Source organism: Pieris napi, chromosome 3 (genome assembly GCF_905475465.1).
Source record: "Pieris napi chromosome 3, ilPieNapi1.2, whole genome shotgun sequence".
In the NCBI taxonomy this organism is placed as follows: Eukaryota; Metazoa; Arthropoda; class Insecta; order Lepidoptera; family Pieridae; genus Pieris; species Pieris napi.
Genome location: NC_062236.1, coordinates 10,202,326 through 10,221,430, shown reverse-complemented (window position 1 = coordinate 10,221,430; position 19,105 = coordinate 10,202,326). Strand labels below are relative to the sequence as shown.

At 30.6% G+C, this 19,105-nt stretch overlaps 3 protein-coding genes across 3 annotated transcripts in view; 2 read left to right on the top strand and 1 right to left on the bottom strand.

The window, feature by feature from the left end:
* Nucleotides 1-79: 79 nt before the first annotated feature.
* LOC125063644 (xenotropic and polytropic retrovirus receptor 1-like) lies at nucleotides 80-8,916 on the top strand. Its single transcript, XM_047670180.1, has 13 exons — nucleotides 80-498; nucleotides 1,338-1,491; nucleotides 1,569-1,801; nucleotides 1,882-2,008; nucleotides 2,425-2,559; nucleotides 3,828-4,074; nucleotides 4,406-4,529; nucleotides 5,038-5,185; nucleotides 5,839-6,033; nucleotides 6,522-6,694; nucleotides 7,337-7,467; nucleotides 7,868-8,023; nucleotides 8,724-8,916. Exons 1-13 carry the CDS (start codon nucleotides 430-432, stop codon nucleotides 8,839-8,841), a joined length of 2,010 nt encoding a protein of 669 aa, XP_047526136.1. The 5' UTR covers nucleotides 80-429; the 3' UTR covers nucleotides 8,842-8,916.
* Nucleotides 8,917-9,390: 474 nt separating this feature from the next.
* LOC125063259 (charged multivesicular body protein 3) lies at nucleotides 9,391-13,373 on the bottom strand. Its single transcript, XM_047669611.1, has 7 exons — nucleotides 13,212-13,373; nucleotides 13,077-13,137; nucleotides 12,594-12,773; nucleotides 12,144-12,184; nucleotides 11,606-11,779; nucleotides 11,271-11,423; nucleotides 9,391-10,174 (listed from the first exon to the last, which is right to left on the bottom strand). The coding sequence occupies exons 1-6, from the start codon at nucleotides 13,254-13,256 to the stop codon at nucleotides 11,271-11,273; spliced, it is 654 nt and encodes a 217-aa protein (XP_047525567.1). The 5' UTR covers nucleotides 13,257-13,373; the 3' UTR covers nucleotides 9,391-10,174.
* A 181-nt stretch (nucleotides 13,374-13,554) lies between these two features.
* Nucleotides 13,555-19,105, top strand: part of LOC125063257 (glycerol-3-phosphate acyltransferase 1, mitochondrial) — a 42,191-nt gene continuing 36,640 nt past the window's right edge. The window contains exon 1 of the mRNA XM_047669609.1: nucleotides 13,555-13,740. The gene's annotated coding sequence lies outside the window, so the exon portion shown is untranslated. The remainder of the gene's footprint in view (nucleotides 13,741-19,105) is intronic.

The window sequence follows — 19,105 nt, the reverse complement described above, 5'->3', positions numbered from 1 at the left end:
TTCTTTATATTTATGAAGTAATTTAGAAAAAAGACGACAATTTATATTAAGTATCTAGTAGTGCGTAGACTGAAACAGTTTATTGTCATTAAACAGCTGATAAAGAAATGTCATTTATACCAAAAAAACGTCAAAATACAAAAAGATTTCAGATACTTTTTAGAAATTTTACGCTTAAGAGTAAGGTCGCCGTTGAGTTATTAAATGTAAATCGATTTCGGACTCTTCGTTATTTATATAAGTAGATATCAATCATTCCATTGTGTTATAGATGTACTTTTCATGATGTCATGTTACACAAACTGTTATTTACAAAGAGATACTTTGATAGTTTGTCCCCTGTTCTAGTATAATTTATAAGGCATTGAGCATTCGCTACAGTGATTTTCAGACTTTTACACGGTATAGACGCCTTGAAGATTCTCAAAAATGAAGTTCGCGGAACATTTAAGCGCTCATATAACGCCTGAATGGCGAAAACAATATATTAACTATGAGGTATGTATATAGTTATAGAAAAATATATTTATATAAATCAATTTACTATAGTACAAAATTCATAACTTTTTTATGATAGGTATTAATTATTTTTATGGAGTTGTACTATACTTAGTGCCATGTTTCAAGAAAAATAATGAATCAAGGTTATCATAATATGATGTATTCACATGTAAATCCTTTAAATAAATTGTTTTAAGCCTTATCTTTATGTGTTAGTTAAATAAGGTTGGTATTACATTTGCTGATTGAATGAGATTGTATGACCATAAACTTATAATTTTATTAAATCTTATATCTAGATTATAAAATAAAAAGATTAAGCATATTTTTATGGAATTTAAAAAAGTCTAGAAACTCAATAACTCCTGGAATTTTGTCTGTGTAGAATTGTTTAAGAAGAAAAGCAATTAATTATTGTGAATGTTTATATAAATAGTTTGACAGTGTTATGTGTGCCTTTGCGTTTGAAATTGATAAACATCCTTTCACTATTAAATACTTACAAAACAACTAATAAGATTGTATTATTTTTAGTATGACTGTATTATATATCATCAAAATTTATGATAAATATTATTTATTTCTTAAGATAATGATGTTTTGTTTAGAATATATCAGTTTATAATTTAGTATCTGGGCAGAAAATGCAAGCATTCTTTTGCTTTATCTCATTCAACAGTGCATAGAGATAAAGGCCACCTAAAATTAAGTGATTATCTATGTGAATCAATTTTATTTACTTACGATGACTTGGAGCAGAGCATGATGGAAAATTATTACCAATCTTTTAATAAAAAAACTAGAAACAAAAGATACTTATTGTTTTGATATTTTAGGAAATGAAAGCCATGTTGTATACAGCAGTAGAGGAAGCCCCGTCGGCAGAGAATGTTGAGCCAGAAGTATTGTCTAGACATTTTGCCAACTTTGATGAAACATTCTTTCATTACTGTGATGAGGAACTAAAGAAAATCAACACATTTTATTCTGGTATGGTAGCTTTAGTGGCAGTTGTGCTTAAATTATCATGATAATAATAAGAAATAAGAGTAATTTTAACATTTTAGAAAAGTTGGCAGAGGGAACAAGAAAGTATGCAACTTTGCAGAGTGAGTTAAAATCTCGATTTGATACAATGAAACCAAAAAGTGGAGGTGATAGCAAAAAAGCAGTACCACGACGAAAATTACAGGAATTAAAGCTGGCATTTAGCGAATTTTATCTTAGTTTAATACTACTACAAAACTACCAGAATTTAAATTATACAGGATTTAGGAAGATATTGAAGAAACATGATAAGGTATATTATATTGCTTGAGTTTTAGTGACATGATTTTTAACATTTGTGATCAATTAAACAAATTAATAATTTAATTTTAGTTATTAAATGTAAGTAATGGGGCGCAATGGCGGGAAGAGCATGTAGAGACGTCACATTTTTACACAAATAAAGACATCGACAGATTGATCAGCGACACAGAGGCTACCGTCACAAATGATCTTGAAGGTAATGTGAGAGTAGTACATATATAGAATAGCAACTAAAAATGAAAAGTTCTTTCAATCTGAAATCTACTTTCATATCTTATGCCCTTTTCTATTGTCTTTGACTGATACTTTGGTAAATAATCGCACTTCTAATAAGGCATACTTGCCCTAGGAATTAAAAACCTGACACGAAGAGCTTACTCCTAGTCTGTTATGAAAATGTTTCTTTAATATATTTATTAGCGCATTAAAGTGTATACCATTCAAATTATGAGAGCTACTCAAGAGGGCTCAATATATGTCAGAAAAGGAGTAATTTTCTCTCTTAGACTTAATTCGTATATTCTAGGATAAACATGTTATAGCTTAATTAACTAGTTCAATTCGATTGGATTCATTAAATTTTATTTGTAATTATTTTTATATTAATTGCAGGAGGTGACAGACAAAAAGCAATGAAGAAGTTGCGTGTCCCGCCTTTGGGAGAGCAGCAGAGTCCCTGGACTACGTTCAAAGTGGGACTGTTCTCAGGGTCATTTATAGTTTTATTTATCACTGTTGTACTCTCAGGTAAATTTAAAAAAAGCATATTTTTAATTTTTGACTACTTTTTCTTCTAATACAAATCATTTCTCACTAGGTAGTTAATAGTACAGAAAAAATTGAACCAATGCTTAGAAGGACACTCTCGTCAGCCTGGCAATCTGCCCATTGGGCGGTAGAATCACTTAACATGAGAAACTTTTTTCGCTTTGATTGCTATTTAATATAATACAGATTTTTGTTGTGCAAATTATCCGCTTAAGAAAAGTCTTTCCATTCCAGTCAGTGTTAATTGAATTAACTTGTTCATTGTAAGGCCAAGTGTATAGTATTATTTATTACAATGCAAAAAAAATCGAATGTGATTCATATTTCATTCCATTAATGCAGGGTAAAGGTAAAGGTTCTCAAGTTCCAGATAAATAATCCTTAAAGCAAATAAACCTATCTCTAAACCAACATGAAGTTGCAATCTGTTTATTTAATGCAAATTTACAAAACCGACCTATTTAATCTCGCCACGGTCATAGATAAGGAATATTTGTGACATAATTTATAATCTATTTGCACAGCTTACATCGTATGTATATTGTATATAGATGCTGTGTTTTAAATTTATTGTTTTAATAGCGCAATATAATATGGTTATTAGATTAAGCTCTTTTAATGCTCAGTAATAAATTATGATTTAAATTTAGGAACTTTCCATTCTATAGATGGGGGAATCTTTAGAAGCTCTAATGGCTGCATAACGTGATTACGAATTTAGCTAGTTCAGTAGTGTAACAGAAATTCACAATTTTTGTCTTTATGTACATAAATCTGAAAACTATACCAATAAGATATTTGTGAAATCTTGATCTGAGACCATGCGCGAATATTTACTTTCTTGCGACACTGAAGCAATTTGTTAATTTATACATAAAGCGTACACATAGGTCTTTAAAGCTAATAAGATGACTTAAGGTTCGCAAATCTTAAAATTATGAGTTTATGGTATAGAATGGGTACTCAGTGTAAGATGAATTTTTTTTAAAAGTGAAACGAGAATTCGCTTGAAAACGTAATTTTCGAAGCTCATTAAAATAAAATGCAGCAAACCATAGCTTTTGTACAGAAGCATAAAGTTCTCAGATTTTACGTTCTGAGGTTCTAAAATGTGGGAAGTAAATTTTTCCACACAACGCAAAATTCAGCTGGCAGCTACTAAACATTATTACCGTAATTAACATACGTATTAACATACGACAATTACCATAAATACCAAAATCATTTACAAAGCCTTTTCTTTTCAGCACTTTTCCATGAAGGCGGCACAGAAAACTTCAAAACGGCATTTCGGTTATACCGTGGGCCATTTCTTCTTGTTGAATTTATCTTCCTAATAGGAATTAATGTGTACGGCTGGCGTAGTTCTGGAGTCAACCATGTACTGATTTTTGAACTGGATCCTAGAAAACATCTTTCCGAACAGCATCTTATGGAACTCGCTGCTATCTTTGGTGTTGTGTGGGCGCTCAGTATTTTAAGCTTTATTTATAGGTAAGTGCAGAAGAAATTGTGTAAATTGGTTTTGTATACTTAGGTAATTATTTCCGAGTTTATCCTATACAAAATATTTGATATAAGAATTCATGATGTAAGAATATAAACCACCGAAAGTACAGATCAAATTCCTGGCATTAAAATGTAAAATTTGAACAGCCTATAAAAGTAACCAAACTTTACCATGAGTTTTACTAAGTATTGAAGACTAATCTACGTAAAATTATTTATAATGATTGTTATAATCATTTCATGATTAGGTTTTATAATACAAATACGCAAGTGCGTTTATTATTTATTTTGGATTTTATTATTAATAAATTTCCAGTGCAAGTTTGAGTATACCGCCATTCGTGAATCCTTTGGCGTTAGTTGTGATAATGTTGGCCTTCCTCATGAATCCTCTCAGAGTATTTCGTCACGAGGCCCGCTTCTGGTTTCTAAGGATATGTGTAAGTTTCTAACTGACTTTGCAAGTTTGATTTGCTTGTCGAATAGATATAACTAATCGCTGGGAATCGAACCATTTATCACTTTTACTAAAAAACGATGGATGAAAAATACATCGTGCAAAATGCGTTAATATATTTGTCAAGTAGATATGTCTTTGTTTCATTAATGGGTTTCAAACATCGCACTCATATTGCTTATTTAAAAATACGTGACACATTCTTAACCCTCAGTTTTGAATCATGTTTGATTTGTTTGAACTTACTCATCGATGAAGGCAAACATGAGGAAATCGGTATGCCTTAGAACCAAAACTCGACGGCGTGCGTCAGGCACAGAAGGCTAATCACCTACTTGCCTTTTTTGAAAAAAAATCCAGTAACAGATACAGAAATCTGATGCCAAGACCAACTATGTTATTAACCATCACTGTTATTAAGTTTTTGCATGGAATACATTTAGAAATATATATGAAGAATAAACTAAAATATGTTTGAAATTAATTTCTAGGGCAGGATCCTAGCGGCGCCATTTATGCCCGTTCTGTTCGCGGACTTCTGGCTCGCTGACCAGTGGAACTCATTTGTGTTTGCATTTCTCGATTTTCACTACCTTGTGGCATTCTATGTGGCCGGAGCGGATTGGTTTGATGTTAATGGTAAGATATTCTCAGATAATGCCGGACGAAAATGTGGAAATTTATGTTGTTTGACTTTGTATGCATTTATTTTTGTAATTGTTGTCTTAAATATTATCTACTTTATAATTAAACGTATTTGTGTTTTGGTTGACATTTATTATAGGAGATAGTAAACCTTATTATTTATTTCGTAATAATTATAAACTGTTTCATATTTGTGTTTAAAAGTGTATTTCCTTTTTGGCTAATATACGTTTTTGTTCATGTATATTTATTAGCTAGCTGTAGGTATCTAAATAATCAAATTAATAAGATTTCTTCGTAAATAAATTTTGATGCCTGAATTAATTTTACGATTCTGGCGGTCTGTAATAAAACTGTTTCCTAGCGAAGTATGTAGTGCGAGAAATAGCTATATAAAGTTGTGGTATTGTTTGTTTAATTTTACATTGTTTTTCTGTTTTGCGTTTGACGTGAGAAAATAATACGAAACGACACAAACGCAAAAGTTTTTTTTAAATATTTTGCTATCCTTTCTTTATTGCGTTCTTTTCCACTAAGTAATAAATGTGAACAATATTACCTGGATTGATTGCTAAAGTTATGAAACATAGTTAATCGGCTTCAACTAATATTTATTTTATTTTTGGTCATATAACCGATAATTTCAGACGAATTCGAAACAACGAAATGGTACATAATATCTCGTGCCCTGGTGAACATAATTCCTGCTTGGACACGTTTTTGGCAATGTCTCCGCCGTTACCGGGACAGCAAAGAGGCGTTCCCACATCTCGTGAACGCGGGGAAATATTCTACTACGTTCTTTGTGGTTCTGTTTTCGACTTTGAGGATTATATATAGACGTAAGTAATTTTTTTTGTCTTTGTCTATTATTGGCTAGGCTAGAATCTGTTTCATTAATATCTTTTAATACTTCATTAAGAAAAACATTAAAAACGTTTGATATGATTGTTTTTAACAATTCATCTAAATCAGTTTTTTGAAGGGTTTTAAAATAGTGTCGCTTTCGAGGTAGAATCTCTAAATTTTGATCTAGTCTATGACAAAATAATTAAAAATAATATTTATTTAATTATCTCCACTTCAGATAGACAAAGATTCGAGTGTTTTTACTTTTACAATTTTTTTTAAATTACCCATTACGCATTACTTTTGACAGCTGAATTTGTATAAGTTCGTGTTCGTTCTCACTAGTGATAAACATTTACAAACAAATTCAAATTGAAATAATAATATAAGCCCTTTATTCGCCAACATTTTTAACTTGCATGCTATTCTTATTTAAAATTGAAATAGCTCTGAATAGTTTAGCAATAAAAGTTTCCCACAGCAAACTACTCAAATACATACGACAATCCGTGGCTATACGCGTGGATGGCATGTCAATTCATATCGTCGTGTTACACTTACACTTGGGACGTTCGAATGGATTGGGGGCTTCTCACCGTGGGACCTACAGCGGAGAACGCCTTGCTTAGAGATGAAATCGTCTATAGTGTTTGGGTAAGTGTTTAGGCCCATGGGCCCAGATAAGCCTTTTTGTTTGACAACCTAATTGGGACTCTTATTAAGACTGCCAGCTGTCAATTCCGAATGTCACAATCTGTTTTTAACATACAGAATTCGTACTTACTAATTCTCAACTTTGAATCTTACTTCTAGTCTAACAAAAAGAGATTTAGATAATTGTTTATCGGACCTTTGTTTTTGGTCCACTTGTGGTCTTTAAGTACTGTGACCGTAGTAAATAATAATAAATTATCGACTATTATATTTGGATATATAGTGATTGATTACTAAGTCTCCACTCTACTCCCAATAGTGTTTGAGGAAAATTAATCAATCAGAAAATCTGTCTTTTCTGTCAGTGCCCAATTAATATTTCTAGTAATTGGGAACACCTTTTGGGCATAAAGCAGACACTTCTTTGTCTATGCTGAATAATAATTAGAACTAAAATAAGCTTTTGCCAAAGCCACGATTTTACCATAGATTAGTAAAAACTATGATAACTTACTACTAAATTTTTTCTCATATATTTTTATAGTGTTTGAGCGTCTGCTGATAACGGTAGAGATAGCAAATACGTTTTCAATCCTTTTGTTTTAAGAAGGCGTAAAAATTATACAAAATATTTTTTTTTAGTTCTATTACTTCGCAATAATAGAAGACCTTGTGTTGCGTTTCATTTGGGCACCTGCGTTCCTCTTAACGGAGAACCAATTAGTTAGCGGCGAAACGATGGTCTCAATACTAGCGCCCTTAGAAGTTTTTAGGTGAGTATTTAAATATTTTACTATTTATTTCCGCGTTTAATTTTAAAACGTTCTCCTCTGTGTCCTGAATCGATACATACTGGCTCAAGTTGTTGTATAGTGACTTGTCTCGAAAAAGTGTGGATTTTATAATCGTATACATTACATACTTTTAATTATCTATAATTTATGGTATACACAAGTCAACAGATATGCATATAAATTTGTACCATGTTTTATCTTTAAAATTTCGGCATATCTTTAAATTTTTAATATTATTTGTCCGTAACCACTCAATACAACATGGGGCAGATACGTTTCTGCGTATTTTTAATTGTTTAACGCAAATACATATATACCTTCTTTGCTTGGAATCGAAAACAGAACCTCCACATTATATATATTCGAAATTAATTTCCAGACGTTTCATATGGAACTTCTTCCGCTTGGAAAACGAGCACCTCAACAACTGTGGTAAATTCCGAGCCGTTCGGGACATATCGGTGGCGCCACTTGATTCCTCGGATCAGGCTCTAATACTGCGAATGATGGATTTGCCCGATGGCGTTGTTAATAGGTGAGAGCGGAAAATTGATTAATATAACTTCACGGCAATATATGTCATTTTAACAGGCTTCAATCATAATTTCTATAAGAATGCTATAACGGAGTTAAAATTTGATTTTTTTTATGGCTCTGGCACGGTTTGTGCATTAGCCAGCGTCAAGTATAAGATTTTTATAATTCGCACTTGTAATTGCCATCCTCGGCCTAGAACGTATTGCTACGTTCTAAACCTTCACAGTCTCCTTTCTTAGGTAGCATACTCACTGCTTGCCTTAGAAATTCGACCGTGCCCTCCATGTACGGTTAAGCACTCGCCCGGTACCGCACAACCCTCCCAAAGGCCGAGAACAAATTTAAATTAAATTAAATCTTGCCCTCGAACCGGGAATCGAACCCGGTACCCCTCACCTAGCTGCCACTTAATAAGACCGCTAGGCTATGAGGCCCTTTAAATTTGATTTACATAATGGTATTGATCGTAATTTTATTTTATAGCTTCCACAGAGGCATATTGGTTTAACGTTTTATTGCCAGTTAATAACTAAATTAAATGAATAAAGTAATATTGAATACTTATGTGAACTTAATGCGTTTCTTTCCCGCCACGATTTCTGAAAAGCTGTTGACGTTGAGTTATTTAAATGCAATAATGCGTTTATCGACTTTTAATGACCATGATACTTTGTATGAAACTGTGTATTGCTTTTCAGGCAAACGAAGAAAAAGAATCCAAAAAAGATAAAAGAGAACGACCGTAAACCACTCTTGAAGAAAGAGTCTATACATGACCTTCAACTTGAGTTAGATTTGTCCTCCAAAATGTTGTAACAAACTGTGATATGTAGCGTACGAGATATTCTCATTGTAAGCGATTTTATGAGTATTATTAAATATATTATTTTATTGACTTTTTTTAATCTACCTTCGTTTATAAAAACAGGTTTATGTATTCGTCTCTTTCTGTCAATTTGTGTTTATACTGTGATAAAGAGACATAATTGACAGATTTTTTTTAATATCACAGGGCAAATTAGCAGGAGGCTCATCTGATGTTAAATCATACCGCTGGCTATAGACACAATTTTTTTTTTAGATGACACAATGTCAAAGGGCTCACAAGTGAGTTACTGGCCTTTTAAACTTTTTCAAGTTTAAGGGGGTAAATGTTTACCTATACCCGTAATCGCGCATTGGACAGACACGTTTCTTGACACGCATCGATCTTTGGCGTCTATATCTTAGATATTAATTATTATATAGAAAGTAAATCTCATTGGTTCTCACAATATAGCATTAGAACGCACGGGCCCGTGGTTAAAAGCACGCTTGTTCTAATATTAATTATTGAATTAACTAAGGACGTTTTAGACGCAAATAAATATTTAATTCATAAATTTATTGTAAACAATATCACAATTAAAAATATTACTTAAAATGATTCACAAAATACAATTATTTGTGATTAAGTAAGTGTAAGTTAAATAAGCAGTTTTTAATAAGCGTTTAAAATAACATTGCAACTGCCACATAATTTTATTAAATTTAGGCGCTGCTCAAAATATTTTGGATTCAAAAATATAGGCTTTATAGCCAAGTTAGACAAAGTAATCGTAGTTCGCGTAACATTAGAACAATTGACGTATTTTGCAACAAATATGTCAAATATCTCAATATATCGTAAAGCTTCTTCATACAAATTGTATTATAGAAAAGTTTTCGTATGACTATCAAAAATTGACAATGTGCAGTAATATTTCCCTGTATGGCTTTTATACCATTTTAGAAGTGAAATTAAAGACATTTTTGAATCCAAAACACACAGCAAACAATGGAAATCCCTCTAATTATTAGTTTAAAATCGTCAACATTCGATTTCTGTTAATACTTCCGTTAGTTAAAGATCTTAGTACTTTTATAACATTTATAAAGTTCAAAATAAATAACGCACAACATATCTTTACATTTAGTTAAATAAGGCGGGGCTGGAAACTAGGAATAATAAAAGAATTGGGAAGAGATAAATTATCAAGGATTCATACTAAAATGTCGTTGCTAGCCCCGCTTCATACAACTTAAAAATAGTGCTCAAAATCTTTCCAATATAATGCATACAAACGTAACATCTATTAAGGCATTTTTTCTTCCAGGGTATTCTTCGTATCTAAAACAATAAAATAATTGAATCGTAATGTTTAAATTACAGAATTCATTTGATGATTTGTGTCAAGCTTAATTTTATTTTCAGAACTATGAAAGCCAGAGTCTTTAGGTTAACAGATATTAGTAAAGGTTTATACTCTTCAAGGATCATAACAGCAGCAGTGTAGGTCTAATGGCTTCAGTGGGCGGGTCACACCGTGAGGAAACCGTCGACGGGTGTGACAAGTACAGATCACATAAGACATTGTTACCTTGTAAGTAGGGATGTGAAAAAATAATCGATTATTAAAAGTAAAAATCGATTTTTATATTTAAAATAATCGATTATTTTTATAATTGAAAATCAATCATAATCGATTTTTTATATGCCACCTCCCGACATTATGTCTGGTCTTTTATAACCCGGACCTCGAACTATTAGGGATATTCGATACACAACGATGTTTACAATGCGATACATTGAATCCGATTCTTTGAAGATTTAATGATATACTCGATACATTGATGTTTTTTTGTAAAACATCAAAAGGATGATAAAAGCAGTTAATTTTACAAAAACTCAAGTTTGAATGGAACACTATAATTTAAAAGTAAAATAAATTTATTCAGCAGCACAAGACTACATACAATTAAAAAGACAACAAAAATACTGCAATGTGCTACTGAAAAGGAATACACTCAGCATTTATCAAAATCTATCAAAACGAGATTAAGTTAATTTCGATTTTGATTATTCTTAAACTGATTATTTGTGTTTATAATTTCTAAAGTTTATTTTTAATTTAAAAAACCATGAAAAATTAAATATTTAGGGTGTTTATTTTGAAATTAATTCAAAAATTAGGAAAAAATCGATTAATAAAAAAAATCGATTATTTTTTTAAGAAAAATCGATTATTTATTAATCGATTATTCATGCTCAAAAAATAATCGATTAATAAAAAATCGATTTTTTATGCAGAATGTCACATCCCTACTTGTAAGGCCTTAATCAGGCTGATTGGTTGTAAGATATTATGTTATAAAATTGTATATGTATAGTAATTTGGTGCATATGTTCATCTGTGAATGTTTTCCTTAGAAACTATTTTTATTACCTATGAACGTAGAGCCTGTAATCTAGATTGCATCTCATCAAGTTCACTTTCATCGGGTTCCTCAGTGACCTTTTGACTTGTTGAAGGAGCTCCTACAGCTGTGGGCGGAGCCGGTGCTTCACCCAGCTTGCCTTGGGTAAGTTCCCATAGCACCTATAAGAATTTTCTTTTATTGTACTAGACTTCTGAATTTTTACTGATGTTATTTTTTCTTTTGTCATGTTTAAAATTAAAGTTTTACATGCACATGCAAGGCATGGGGTGTTGAAACATTGCCAATTTCCTAATTTAATGCTACACTTGAAATTGTTATCTTTAGTAACACATTAGCTTACCTTATCAACTTCACTCTGTGCTGCTTCCTCCATTTCTTCTTCATCTTCCATGCCAGACATAGTTTCATCTACCATTTCCTCAATAATACCAGCTTTCATCATTTCTTTACTTAAGTCTTGCATTGTTTGGGCAATCTCTGGTAACCTAAGCAGTGCCTGCATAGCTTGCATTACCTAGTAGAGAAACTTGCATTCAGTAAATACATGATGTAGGTTTATTGTGACAATTAACAACATCTTTCTATGGGTTTTATTATTTGAAACAAAAATTTAAAAATATATTGTTTTCAATTTAAAGTTCATATATCTAGGTAAAATATGAATTCTTATGTATTATTTCTGTGTAAATATTTACAATATCTTTTTCGTTATAACATTTTCTATATGTTAAATGTTTTAGGACTTGCCTATAGTTACAACTTGTATTTCTTTTTCTAATGTCTCTGTGTTGTTTCTTAATAATATAAGTCTCTGCAAATAATATCTACAAGGCAAAATATAAATTTATTTTTCGATTAAACACTAAACTAGAACATACCTCAGTTGATTTTTGTAAAGAACCAGCAACCCGTAATGTTGCTGTAATAAAAAATATAGAATAATAATTATTATTATTAGTATATAAAATGTTATATTAATAATTTGACTACTTAAACCAAACACATCTATAAAGAAAAGAAGAGGTATAATGGCAAATCAATTATGAACTACTTTTCTTACTTGCTAGGCAAAACATAGTTTGTATAACCCATAAGTCACGAGTTTGGTTTTCAGTAAAACAGAAATTTCTAGCTGACAGTCATAGAAGACTGATCTAAAGTTTTAGAATTAATAATGTCTACCACATTGGGCTTTTCAAGGCAACACTATACTATAATCTTTATCATGCTGTCTATGACAGGGAAAGTGTCAAAGGCAATGTAGAAATGCTTAAAAATTTAATTAGTTTGGAGTTATTAGATTAATAAAAATTAAAATAATAAATTACCAAGTTGATTCTTCATTTGCATCTGCACAGAATTTAAATGTGCTTTACTAGTGTATATTTTACTTATTGCTTTCCTAGACCTGATTATTTCCTTGGCTAGTATAGTGCAAACTTGTTTATCACTTTTAGATGCTGCTTCCTTTAAAGATCTTTTAATTTTTTCTTCTTCCCTTTGAATTGCTAAAAAAGATATATACTGCATTACCCTTGGGAATCATACATACATACATATAATCATATGTTAAAAAATTTTAGGCACATTAACCCAACCCATATAAAAGTTTTAAAGAGACCAAAAAAAAAGGTTATCCAAAAACAAACTACTGTTCTTGATATCCCTGGATACAGGCAGTGTGGCTGTACATCTTATGAATTTAGTTGTTTTTCAAGAGTGCAAAGTATTGTACAAGTAGGTGACTCATTGTTACCATCACCTGACTTGTTATTGTATTTAAAAAGCTACCGTAACTAGATTGTCTTTACCTCGTATTTGCCTGTCTAAATTATATCCCTCTTTTCGTAATTTATGAGACCACTCGTTTACCTTAAATAAAATTACAATATAGTTTCGATACAACCAATAAAATAACTATATATGACAATTATAAATATGCAAACCATTTCTTTTGGATTCCGTTCTGGTGATTTACCGAAGAGACCCATTGTTAAATTATATACTATGAAATTTAATGACAAAAATATTATTTGTAAACAAAAATCGATTTGTTTTAAAGCAATACCAAATGGCAAATTATAAATCTACAATTCTACAATATTTTTTTGACAAATGACGTCGGGAGGGTGTCGGCAGTCGGTTGACATTGACTATTATCGTTAGAAGCAGTCTGAAGAAACAGGCAAATAAAGGACATATTTACAATAAAAAGACATCTTGCATTATCGTCTGTCATTGTCGTTGTTACTATATTTTGTTTTATGACAATTGCCTTTTATAAAAGAATAGAAGTTAACATATTTAAAAAATTACAAATGCATTTGTTTTGTTTATGTTTGTGCTTTAAGATGTGCCGGTTATAATTTGCATATACAAGTTCAGAAGAAACCAAGATTTTTTCTGTACTTTATCAATCAAATCACCGTACCAACAAGATATTACTTGGAAGGAAATAAACTTTGAGTAACAAAGGTAAGAATTTGTCCATTTCGAAGCAACACTAAATATCTTGCAACCCTGTTTTTAGATTGCTTTAATTTGTTTAAGCCCAAACACCCTCGCTATGTATGTAGATATACTTATTAAATATGCCTAACGATTTTATGCATGTTTAGCAAAATATAAAACTTAAAATATGAAACTCAAGGTACTATAACTATAATAAAATACATAAAACTGTAGCCAAATACATAAATAAACATATTGCAAATGCTTATACCAGGTGTACTCAGTATTTTTATTTTATTAATAACCTATAAAAGATGTATCACACTAATTTGGTTGTATATTAAATTCTTACTTTATATTGTTTAATAGCTACAGTTCCTTCACATTTTCAAATGATTTTATTATTATTTATTTGAGCTACCAATGCCTATACACAACAAACCTTTTTGTTTGGTGGATGATCAAAAAAAAATTGTAATTGTTATAAATAAATGATTATGTACATTGACTTGATAATTTTGTTCATGTTATAAAATCTTTAAATTAACCTGTAAAATAGTACTGAGTTAATCAATGGTAAAAGCCAAAAAAAAACATTGTGCTATGGTAACAAACATAGTAGTATCTTTAAATTGCAGTATGACTATATTACAACAAGACAAAGGTATATATTTATCCATGTTCAAAGAGGTTACTCAGATCAAAGGTCTCCCGATCTCCACCACATTTGAAATCAGATTGGTACTCAAGTAGTTACCTTATTCCAAAATGATTTTAATGTTGATCCGCTGAAACAAGTTTGTGTTTTGACCAATGATTGATAAGATTTTTAGAAAACATTGATTTCTTTACATGCTGTGTTTTAGATTATACAAATAATTTTAATTATCATTAAAATAATATTTATATATTGAAACATTTCATTTAGAGTGTTAAAATAAACTCTTTTGCTTTATGTTTTCATAAATGTTTGAGCATTTATATCTGTTTTCATTATAAAATTATCACTAATTATTATCTATGTAAAATAAAATGGAAGGATTACAGTCTACAGTCACTACTCATAACATTAATGTTAATAACATTTACTAGCATTAAATAAAAAAACGTCCTTTAGTCAGTGGCGTAGCTAGGTGACCAAGGGCCCTGGGGCAAATTAAAAAAATGGGGCCCCACTGCTATGTAAACTGATTAGGTTTTATCAAATAAAAATATGAAATATACAAATACTTTTAAAATGCTAAGCTACTTAAGCTTATTTGTGCAGGGCAGGTAAAAATATATTAAACAGTAACAACATAGAGAAGATTCAAGGGTTTATTAATAAGGTCGGGACTACCTACCAACTGACTAAATAACAATTATATTTAAAAAAAATCTAGTTTTAGCAAAAGTATCAATGACTTCGTTTAAATCCAGGCTTGATTTTGGCTCGGTTTTTTTTTCAATTGCTATCTAATTCGAGTTATACAATAAACTGCAGTAGCCGAAATTTTGGGAATTCCCTAGGCATATCTTTTGAATTTCTCTCAAATTAATGTTTTGATTTAAGTGGGGTTGCAACCTGTCATATTTATTTTGAAAATGGGAGAAATTTCCAAAAGTTCAGAACGATCGAGATTTCTAGTAAGGATTCGAGGGCCCCCTGACCTTGAGGGCCCCGGGGCACTGCCCCGCCTAGCCCCTAGGTAGCTACGCCACTGCCTTTAGTTCTAGTCCCTAACAACATTATATTTTTATTGTTTTAATTTTTTTTTACATATTTTATATTTAAGAAACAAATGAGTATTTCTTCTAGAAAAAAGTTAGTAGAGTTTAGTTTTTGTTTTTGTGTAGCAATTGATTAAAAAAGAGTGTTAAAGAAGGTAGTGATTTGTGAAATTGAACAAATTCTTTATATTTGTTACATGGCATTAAAATATTAATGAGTAAAGTTTATTCTATAATAATTGAATATGTCAAAAACCAGAGAGTGTTCTGATTTGGCGATCACCAGAAAGGCGTTTGTTAAATCAAGTATTAAATCTCTTCAATTGATGCTTGAAATAAAACATAGACTATGGACCTAAAAATTTCTATCAGTAGGTAATTATGATTAAATAAAACCTAACATTGCACAATGCACATCCTGTAGGCATTCCTTAAATAAATAATTTTCAGTATGCTGGTCTATCATTTATATAAAAAAAATCGAGTCAAGATTGTCACTCATATCTTAACAAGCATAATTTAAATTGCACAATTCTTATTGCGCTTGCGTTGCTTTGCGACATACGTTAATAACGTACATCCGATTGCAAATGATGCAGCGACATATTTTGTATTGTACTATATAACGAACATTGTTCATTTTTATAGGATTTTTTAGGAACTCAGTATTTTATATTGAAATCCTGTTGCAAGAATTCTACTATTCATGTATCTTGTTAATTTGTGAAGAGGCAATTAAAGTACATATTACATTTATTACATGTATATTATTACATTCTGCATAAAAAAATAGATTTTTTATTAATCTATTATTTTTTTAGCATGATAAATCGATTAATAAATAATCGATTTTTCTTAAAAAAATAATCGATGCTTTCCTAATTTTTGAATTAATTTCAAAATAAGCACCCTAAATATTTTACTTTTCATGGTTTTTTAATTAAAATTAACAATAGAAATTATAAACACAAATTAACGTTTAAGAATAATCAAAATCGAAATTAACTTATTCTCGTTTTGATAGATTTTAGGTGAAATTTAATAAATGCTGAGTTGTCTTTTTAATTGTATGTAGTCTTGTGCTGCTGAATAAATTTATTTTACTTTTAAATTATAGTGTTCCATTCAAACTTGATTTTTCGTAAAAGAAACTGGTTTTATCATCCTTTCGATGTTTTACAAAAAAACATTAATGCATCGAGTATATCAATACATCTTCAAAGAATCGGATTCAATGTATGGCATTGTAAACATCGTTGTATATCGAATATCCCTAATAGTTCGAGGTCCGGGTTATAAAAGACCAGACAATGTCGGGAGGTGGCAGATGAAAAATCGACTATGATTGATTTTCAATTATAAAAATAATCGACTATGATTGATTTTCAACTATAAAAATAATTGATTATTAATCGATTATTTTTTCACATCCCTAGTACATATATTTATTATTAACGCTACGTTAACACCGGGTCATTCAAAAGCCATTTAGTTAATCCAAATTTAATAATGCCTCGATTAGGGGCGCCGATGGCATGCCCAAATTAAATACATACATAAAAACTTAAGCTACACTTAATAATTAATTATTATTTAATTCAATTGATTTAGTGTTTTTATTATAGCATTATTTGTTGTAGAAACAGAAAATAGGCAAAAAAACTTTATAAACGGATTTATGACATTATTTACGCGGTTTCTTGCGATCACTCGTCGTTTCAATTGTTTTTCAAGAATATCACATTATATACATAACATCGGACGTTGAGTTATGTAAATTACATAGTGGTGCCAGAAACGTGAGAGTCAAAACCTGCGAGAGAGAATATAAGCATCAAACATAATTGTTTGACAAATAATTTCGATGAACCTAACCAGAAAACAAATAGGGGTCATAAATTTCGACAAGTTTTGACTCTTAACTTAAATATGCAGTTTTTTATATGTGTTTATTACTTAATTCTGCTTTTCCAACACATATAATAACGTAACGAAGTGTAAATAAATAATAATATTTGTCACGTATATTAAGTACATTTTCAGTACACTAGTTCTTGAAATTAATAACTATTTACCATGTGAACGATTTTATAGCATCTTTGACTGTTTATCATATAATCCAGTTTAAACTATACACGAAAACACCTTCGATTCGAAAAATATTTTACGTCGACAATAATTCCAGTGAATTGAAAAAAATTGATCAAAAATTTGCTTCATATCTAGTTTTATAAGTAACATTATTTCGATTTGTCGGAAGTCAGAGCAGATTGAGATTTAAAGGAAATAATGGTGACAATTTTTTTCCATTGATTGAGTGGCTTTTTTAAATCATTGATTAAATAATTAAATAAAACGCTTAGGTGTTCGGTGCCCGTGTTTCAGGCCATAATATAAAAACTACAATATATTTTTTTCTTTGGCAATGCAATTAAAACAAATGAATGCATTCGGAATGTTATGTACATTTTAGAAATAAATTGATTATTGTATTTTGGACTTTGTTACCTAATTATTGGAATTATAATATGTAATCTTTATGATTGATTAGGCTAATTACCTGTCCTGTATTTATCTACAATAACATCTAATTAAATTTGATACTTTGTTTATAATACCTACTGAAGAATGCTCCAAGTAGGAATATAATTCTTGAGATACGATATGTGCTACTTTTTCTACGAAAAACTTAATTACGCACATATATATAGCAAAAACAGTGTATATTTATTATTACAATTTAAAAATCCACAGTGAAACTTACTAGCGTTATAGCAACAAAATCAATTGCGCAGTGCGATGTGGTGGCAATGGCAATGACCTTAGGAACAGTTGTTATTTTCGAGCGAATCAAACGATTTTCGCTTCCAGCAACCTTATGTCATTGGGGTGCGAAGTGCGCTAGGCGAAAGCCCGCGATTTGGGGGGTTTGGAACCGTATTCCGTAATTGTAATTTAAAGGTTAAATTCATTTTAAAATCTCAGTCGGACCTGTTAAATTCTTATGTGGAGACTATAAATTTGAGTTCTAGGGCCTGGAAACAGTGAAACTCGTGAAATAACTAGATTTTACTTTTTTCTCGACAACGACAACGATTTTGCTCCTTTTCATACAACTCCGATTTTTTTATGTGGGTCGATCGGGCGTTCCTTGCAAAAGAACGCTTCATATATTTGACAGAAAAACTGTTTTTTTTTTCAATCCAAATTATTCATCAAAAGTTATTCGGCTTTATAATGATAATAAGCCAAAAACTGTTAATTTAAAAGTAATTTCTAAGTACCTCTATATATCAATTTAATCTTTTCGTGTATAGCAACTAGGAAATTATTTAATTTGTGATTAAAACTTTCCTATTTGATTATTGACTATATATTGATGTGTATTGACCTCTAGATGTCCCGGGTTGATAAATTATCGAAACGTCAGTTTTTATTGATGTACTTTTAATTGTTTTCTTACGTTCGTTATTTTAAAGCAGTCTTTCACAAATTTATTTTGATTAAACATTTGATACATATGACATTTAATTTATTAACTGCTTCATAGGTTTATTGTTCGAGCGGGTCGGATTGGATGAGTACGTAAAGTCGGTCCTGTGTAACTCGCACTTTTCGGTGTTCATACACATCCGTCCCATTAGGCTTTGAGAGTTGGAATAAAAACACCTGTGTTTGT

Coding starts and splice junctions, on each gene's coding strand:
- LOC125063644 (XM_047670180.1), top strand. CDS start 430: ATGAAGTTCGCGGAACATTTAAGCGCTCATATAACGCCTGAATGGCGA. Junction 2,560..3,827: donor TATCACTGTTGTACTCTCAG/GTAAATTTAAAA, acceptor TTTTCTTTTCAG/CACTTTTCCATGAAGGCGGC. Junction 5,186..5,838: donor GGATTGGTTTGATGTTAATG/GTAAGATATTCT, acceptor CGATAATTTCAG/ACGAATTCGAAACAACGAAA.
- LOC125063259 (XM_047669611.1), bottom strand. CDS start 13,256: ATGGGTCTCTTCGGTAAATCACCAGAACGGAATCCAAAAGAAATG. Junction 13,138..13,211: donor AACGGAATCCAAAAGAAATG/GTTTGCATATTT, acceptor ATTTTATTTAAG/GTAAACGAGTGGTCTCATAA. Junction 11,424..11,605: donor CACAGAGTGAAGTTGATAAG/GTAAGCTAATGT, acceptor AAATTCTTATAG/GTGCTATGGGAACTTACCCA.